At 37.0% G+C, this 7768-nt stretch overlaps 1 protein-coding gene across 1 annotated transcript in view; it reads left to right on the forward strand.

Annotated features, from left to right (window-relative positions):
* Positions 1 to 873, forward strand: part of TACR3 (tachykinin receptor 3) — a 20321-nt gene extending 19448 nt beyond the window's left edge. Inside the window, exon 5 of the mRNA XM_026050883.1 lies at positions 561 to 873. Coding sequence (XP_025906668.1) covers positions 561 to 873 — 313 coding nt within the window. The remainder of the gene's footprint in view (positions 1 to 560) is intronic.
* The last annotated feature ends 6895 nt before the right edge of the window (positions 874 to 7768 follow it).

A 7768-nucleotide genomic window follows, 5' to 3' on the forward strand; every position in this document is an offset into this window, starting at 1 on the left:
ATATTTTCCAGAATATTTTTTCATTATAGCAAGTGGTCTGCCAATTAACTCATGTGAACAGTTATTACTTACTATAGCATTTTGCCTAATTTTCAATTTAGGTGTCTGTTATGGAGGAAAACATAGTAGGGATACTGGAATCTGGAAGTTGGGTTGCTATGTCAAAGAACAGGGTGCTGTGAGGTTTCAGCTGAAAGATGAGACCAGATATCATCACTGGTCAAATCAAAACAATTTTTGTTGAGACAAGTCTATGAAATTTGGAAAAATGAAATTTCCCTTTTGCCTTTATGGGCAAAAGGGAAAACAAGCAACTGGAAAACACATTAGAATGCAGAAAAATGCATATTAGAAATAGAAATGAGCTGTTATCCAGTATTCACTTCCTGCCTGTTCAGACTTTATGCAAGCTTTACTCCCTCTGATTTCACTACAAACAGGACTAGGGGCCAGGTGATTTGTTTAGTACCAGTATCCTGTCAGCACAGTATTCCACATTTTGCCCAAATACATGTTTTTAAAAGTGTGAGCAGCTCTTTACCTCACRCCTTTTTTCTCAGGTTCCGGGCTGGCTTCAAGCGAGCCTTTCGCTGGTGTCCCTTCATTGAAGTGTCCAGCTATGACGAGCTGGAGCTCAAAGCTGCCAGGTTTCACCCCACGAGGCAGAGCAGCCTGTACGCTGTGTCCAGGATGGAGTCCAGCATGACAGTAGTGTTTGACACTAATGATGGAGCTAATTCCCACGCCAACCGTAAGAAAAAAGCTCAACGGGATACAAGCTTCAATGGTTGTTCACACAGCAATTCCAAGAGTATCTCCACAACCTCAAATTTCATAAGTTCACCATACATATCAGTAGATGATTATTCCTAAGCATTGCTTGCTGATAGCTGCTGTAAGGGCAGCATATAGGCACAAAGGACCATGCTATTCTCCTTGGAACTAAATATCCATATAATAGGGAAGCAAACATTGTTCCAATGATGAATACTAGCTATATATATATCTATATGGTAAGCCTTCTTGGCATCACTTTTGTACTTTGGAGATAAAAAGAAACTTGAAGATGTCTGTATGCATTGGTCTGCAAGCAAAGTCATTTTGTATGTGGTCATGTTTGTAGGGATTATTTAAAACAAGTCAACAACATAAAAAAAATTTCAGCTGACCAGTATTCTGACCTGTGGCATTTATGTTTCATTTACTGAAATGTGACAGGATTCTAAGTTGAAAGGCATTAGGTTTATTATGTGCTAAGCTGCCATTCTAATTAGAGAAAGTTGCCAAACTACAAATAAGTATTGAGAAGCAAAATTTCATCTCAATTATATCACTAAAAGCCAGGATAACCCCACTGACTGCTGTGGAGTTGAGATCAATACTAGTGTGACAAGACCGTGATTCAAATGCTACCCTGCAGCAACATATACAACACATCTCAGAGATACGATTTAGCAAAGAATTAACTTAATTAAGAAGACTTYCTGTGAAAACATCTATTGTCAAACTAAATAACATATCCTAAAAATGTTGCAGCTCCTCATAAGGTTTTCTAAGCACAATCTAACACTTACTGCTTCCTGAAAGAATTTGGAGAGTCATTTTATGGACAGAAAACCTGGGCAGATGGCTGAATTTGACTGTTTTATAACGGTCTAATTAATACTGTTAGAATGGGCAACCTACAGGGAAGCTGCTTTTGGAAAGGGGCCAAAAGGAGTGCCTTTGTCTCTATAAAATTTCCAGTAAATGAAAATGTCTCTAATTAGCAATGTTACCAAATATCTTGATATAATTTGTAGTCTATGATATATGGATATAATGAAAAAGACACATCACAGCAGTGAATTACGTGGTTGATTTGAACTTCAAAAGCAAGATAGTTTTTGTACTATTTGAATGGAGCTGAATAAAAGTGAATTGTGATTTGTTCCCCCTTGCCCTACACAAATTAGCAAATCAAGAATCAGGGTAGTTATGAGTTCTCTTCACTAATGGCTTTCTTTTTAAATGGCTGTTCATGCTTTTCAAGTGTCTGCTTTTCTAAAAAGTGAGCCTTCTTTTCAATCATGCCATAATTGTACTGACCTTCTTTCCTTTTAAAAAAGCCTATAAAAGTCWTTTTTATATGTTTTTTGCCTTAAATACTCTTATTTTTTCCAGAATTTTAAAACTTTACAGGTGTTCGATTCATCTCAGAAGGCTCAGGACAGCTACAAAAAACCCTAAGCATATTAACCCAATGCTCGTATATCATGTGTGTATTGTGAAATTYTTTCATTGTTTATATCAAACTGTTGATTAAGATGCATTTACAGAACTCACACTTGTTCAATAAACTGCCTTTTCTAATTGTGACCACTAAAAAATCATTGTTGATAAAAATTTATATGAACATATATTGTTATTTTAAATGATATCATAGTAAATGGTTTCATTTGCTGGGTTTAAACCAGCAACAGTGTAATTCTGCACATACTATCAACAAAAAATTAGTGTCCTAAAGGCAGGAAACATCATCCTTTTAACAGTTATGGTCCTTATCTCATGAATATTCAGGAAGCAATGGTGGCCCCTCACTGCAAGGAGCCATGGCTTCTTGCATTTAGCAAAAGAATTTCACTGCTACCAAATATTTTAAGACAAGACCTACTGAAAAAGACACAAATTATCTCACCATATACTGAGGAAATGGTCCAAGAATACCCTCAGCACTCCTGCATCTCTCCTCTGACATTACAAGATGTRACATCTTCTAACCAAGAGGTGAAGGAATCTCATAGATGTGTTTTAACAAAATATTGCAAGAAAACACGGTGCTAAACCAGCTCCTTGTCTCAGCCAGACCTCAAAGAACATGAGGGACATAATTCAACAAGCAGCACAGTAAACCCATGACTGACAATAGATTGCATTTCAATAACTATTTTTGAATATTCCCAGCAATGGTGTCCTTTGCTTTTCTCCAAAACACATCAGGTCTCTTAGAGCTTCTGACTAGCAGAAGAAAACAGGTCAACCTGAGATTAAACTCCCAGTTGGTCCAAAATTTAGCCCAGTTGGCTCTGTGTTTACCTCRCACACAGTGTGCTTGCTCACAGCAATAGAAGGGGTGATGGCAGGGCCCTGGTGATGTTGGATGGCCTCAGCAGAGTGAATACGCCCACCAGCACAAATCACATCAGCCCTCAAAATATAGCGGCTTATGCCACTGATACCATGCCACAGTGGTTACAGCCTCTTGACAGTTCTGCACTGCTCAGCCATCACAGAAATATGACCATTTCACTATGATTACTAAAACTTTCACCAAACTTCACACCAGTACAGTCAGAGGGCATGGTGTATTTCACTAAGAACACCACAGCATGGTACCAAACTGCACCAAAAGCAACTCGTGGCATACCCATGGCCAGCTTGCCTATGGGCTACAATAGGGCTTACAGATACTTAACATTCTGCAGGGAAGAGACCTAACTTCCTTGCAGGGGAGAAAGATTAATATCCCATACTGGAACTGTAAATGAAAACCCAGAAACAACTATTAAAYGACCACAAATGGTTTTAAAAATTTCCAAGCTTAGTTTTTCAGCTTGCTGTTTTGTTTTGCAATATCTCAGACTAATTGTCAAAAACCCACAGACACTACCAAAAAGCTACATAAACATTGAGGCGGACTCTTCATCCTGAGAGACTGAAAAAAGATTGGGAAGCTAAAAACAGCATAATTCATTTTTGTCTTGAAAAAACACTGTTCCTGACACTCCAAGCAGCCAAAGATTAGTAACCTGAGATGAATAATTCTCTTTTCCAGCAGAAGAGGTYGACAGTTGATAGTATTTATTCAATAGCCTTTAAATAGAGCATATAAAAAATTAATCACTAAGTAGCAATTGAAGTGAATTTAGTTGAACTCTCACACTTAGGAAAAAAGCAGTTGAACAGAAATTAATTTCTCTAGTGAGCAAGCCTTGTTTGAAGATGACAGATATCCAACAAAATTGTCCAACTTTAGCATACAGATTTAGCAAGTTATAAGTTGGATTGATAAATAGAATTTGTCATCTCTTAAGCGTTCTACTAATAATTTTGGAACTGTAGAAAGAGAATTGTCATATTCATTATTATCCAGATGTCAAATTGAAAGCTCTGAATTTTGTCTTAAAATTATTGTATGGTTGAAAGTTTATATCAGAATATTTTCACAACCACATTACAAAACAAATCACAARTTATAAGCATGCACTGAGCAGCTGAAATAAGATCCTTGAAAATGCAAACATAAATGGAAGGAAAAATTAGCAAAAAGTCTCATAGCCTAAAATAGTACTTCTAGTATTTGTTACTCACCTCTGAAAGTGTCTCCTTTTCAAGCATTCTGACTACCACCTGTTTTCTGTCTCCAAACTGACTGATCTCCTCCCAAGGCCGACTGAKTGGAAACTGGATCTTTAATAGAATGTTTGTAGCAAAGCTGTCAGTCCTACTGGGATAACATGATTTAAGTTATATTAGTTTCTGCAAACAGTGGCATGCAAGGGAAGTGATGTGGCTAATATCACATCTGGCCAGCTTCCTCTCCCAGATCCCACTATGTCACCAGATCCAATAGAGCACTCAACAGGAAAGTCACCTTTTCATGGTGCTAGGCAAAAACACCATGCAAGCTTACATATCAACTCAGGATGCTTTAATCAATTTCCTGTGCAGCTCAACTATTTGACATTGAACCACATTGAGCTAAAGACATTGTGCTCTGTGAAAATGAGCCTGACTGCAGCAGTAACTTCAGAACCAAGTAGAGCAGTAGTGTGTCTTCTGCTCACAAATTGCAATGGGGAAATTTTCCCCAGTAACACAAWTCAAGAATGTTATCCAGGTGAGTGCTAATTTTGGAAAAAAAATGGGCCTTTTCCAGACTGATAAACTGCTGACTGGAAACTAACAGAACCTTAAATTGACCAAGCAGCTGCCAGTTAGTGAGAAACATTAAAGTTCTATTCACATAACTACAAAAGAAAAGCGTAGGTAAGGACTCAAAAGACAGGGCTGGTAAGAAAACAAGCTTTACAACTGGAGATGAGGCGAAGCACTTTCCTTTTCACTACCATTACGAAAAGATATAGTTCCAGACACTTGGTTTTTTTACGTAAATTTACAATTCTGTCAGAAAATATGTGCTTTGCAGCAATGTATCAATTTTCATTTTTTTTTTAAATAGGAAGATGTGTTAATTCAACTTCATGTGCTGACTCAATTTGCTTATTGCTTTTTATATTGCACCTGTATATCCCAATTAAAGTGTTATAATAAAATATCCTATTATAACAACTTCAGCAACACTGGGACATCCTGTAGAACAAACACTTCCTGAGCAAGTTTAGTATACTCAGACCTCAAGGACAAAAAAGGAACTGTGCATAACAGCATTATCCTTGTCATTTTTTCCCCATTATCACTACAAAGAGTAAAGAGCATAACCATGGCAGAAATATGAAAGTGACAGCTTCCTCACTTTTCAGAGGATATGCTCATAAGCACCAAAAGAAAGTTTTGTCTCTCAGTTTTTGATGCTGCATAGATCCTTCCCAAGCTGATAAGGAATTTCATCTGCTCTCTCTTCTTGGAGTATATTTAATCAGGCAGAAGGGGAAAGCAGAGCATTCTGCTGTTGATGCTCTGACAAAGTCAGATGATGAGCCAGGTAAGCCCAAAACAAGTACTGTCTCTGTCTTGGGAGCTGCTGACACWTGTAACAGCTGAGCACCAGCTGGATCCTTTTGAAAAACACAAGATTGTGCATACAAATTAAATTACCATATGTGATTAACTCATTATTCACAAGTAAACAATGCACAGGGTCAGACTTCACCATAATGTGAACAGTCAAAACTGCATTTTACTGTTTTATATATTTCCTCCCACAGGTTGTCTGGGTGGTCCTGAAAATCACGTTAGTAGAGCATATGACAAAGATGAACTGCAATGCACTGCAAATCTAAGCTTTTTCAGGGAATAAAATGGTGCTACAGCCATGAGTTTCATGTTCTGTTCACATATGCAATACTTGAAAAAATTTCTCCAGACCAACTATTATGTGCAGACTGTATTTGTAAAGCGGTATGAAAATGGGCCTACTGAATTACCATGACATATAATGACATGTAACATGACATGTTACATGACATGTAACAGYAAAGCACTGTTTTAAACTAACTGCTTTACTGTTAGGCTGTTGTTGGCAGAAATTCGTCTCTAGTTCTTTATCCTCCTTTGCAAGRAGCCTTGCTTCAAACTCTTCAGACTGGAAGATAACAACAGAGCACACCAATATGTGGAAGATAAGAATTATGGAAGAGGACTTAGTACTCAAGTAAAAAACTGCAAATGTTACTCTAACAGAAGCAAAGCTGCAAACTGTCAAGAATTAAGTTTCTCCCAAAGTGGGCTGTGTCTTGAATAATTCATATAAATGTAACTTTTCAGAATTATCTGTTTATTTTTTTTTCAAAGACCACTGCAAAAAGAAAAAGAAGTGCTAAAAGAATGCCATGTGAAAGATATTAATCTTGCTTACTCTGAAAGAAAGCACTCAGACTCTGGCCTACAGAAATCATTAGCTGCACATTTTAAAGCTAAGCATTCTCTTGAGTAAACACACAAAAAGTGTTTTTACCCAAAACATATAGAAACAAGATTGCATATATCAGGACCAAAAATAATTGCTTTTTGTTTGCCTACCCACAAACGTCATTAAAGTTTTTAAGTTCTCTGGCCTAAAACTACCAAAGAGCAAGCATGTATGTATATTTAATAGAGAAAACCAACTGGAATCCCAAGAAAACATAAGAGATGCTTCTTTGTATACATTAATCAAATACTGCCTGCTGAAGGTAGAGCATAAAAAACTTGCAGAAAATGGCAGTGGGAAATTGATAYGGCTTATTTCATAGATGGTAGTATGATAAAATATAAATACACATTACATTAATAACATAGCACTGCTTAAGTTCTTGTCATGGATTAAGACCTGTTCTGCTGTGCATCTCAGATATAACACAACAAAAGCATCTGCTACAAAGAACTTGATGTAACAAAGTTTTCACTGGCTGATGAAAATATGTACACTAATACAAGTTAATTGATTTGATCAGACAATGCTGAAATGTCTCCTCATTCTCTCAGCAAAAAAATTACATTTGTTACCCTCACAAGGTTAACGCTGAATTCACAAGATGTGTAACAGACTCCTGGGATCAAAATACTGTTTTCCTCTCAATTCCATGCAACAAAGTCCATTCAGTTATGCACTGTATGTTGTGATGTGTCTGAGCAAAATCTGCTACTAAACCAAAACAGAGAGCTGYAGAAGGTTCTATGAACCAGAACTGAATCAGATAGAGCAAAGAAGCACTGCTAACTAGCGCTTCTCGGAGTTTATGTACTTTGTCTATTAAAATGATTTAATTTGCTAAATACAAAAGGCAAGGCTTACGATGTGCAAAAGTGACAATTTTTAGAGAAATCTTAGTATTATCACAAACGTTAACAGTCAGATTCTGTTCTTAAAACCTTTTGACATTTTGACAAGATTCTGCTGTAAGTTAAGGATGGAACTGAATACTTACCATCATTTCTGAACTACTTAACAGTGAAGATGGATAGGCTTGCCCTGCAGCCTAAGGGACTCCTTATGGCTTTCAGGCCTCCCCAGAYCATTCAGGAACTACAGCTATGGATCCAAATAATTTACTAATTTCATACTATA

This window comes from Nothoprocta perdicaria, unplaced genomic scaffold, assembly GCF_003342845.1.
Source record: "Nothoprocta perdicaria isolate Ctin4 unplaced genomic scaffold, notPer1 scaffold_71, whole genome shotgun sequence".
Classification (NCBI taxonomy): Eukaryota; Metazoa; Chordata; class Aves; order Tinamiformes; family Tinamidae; genus Nothoprocta; species Nothoprocta perdicaria.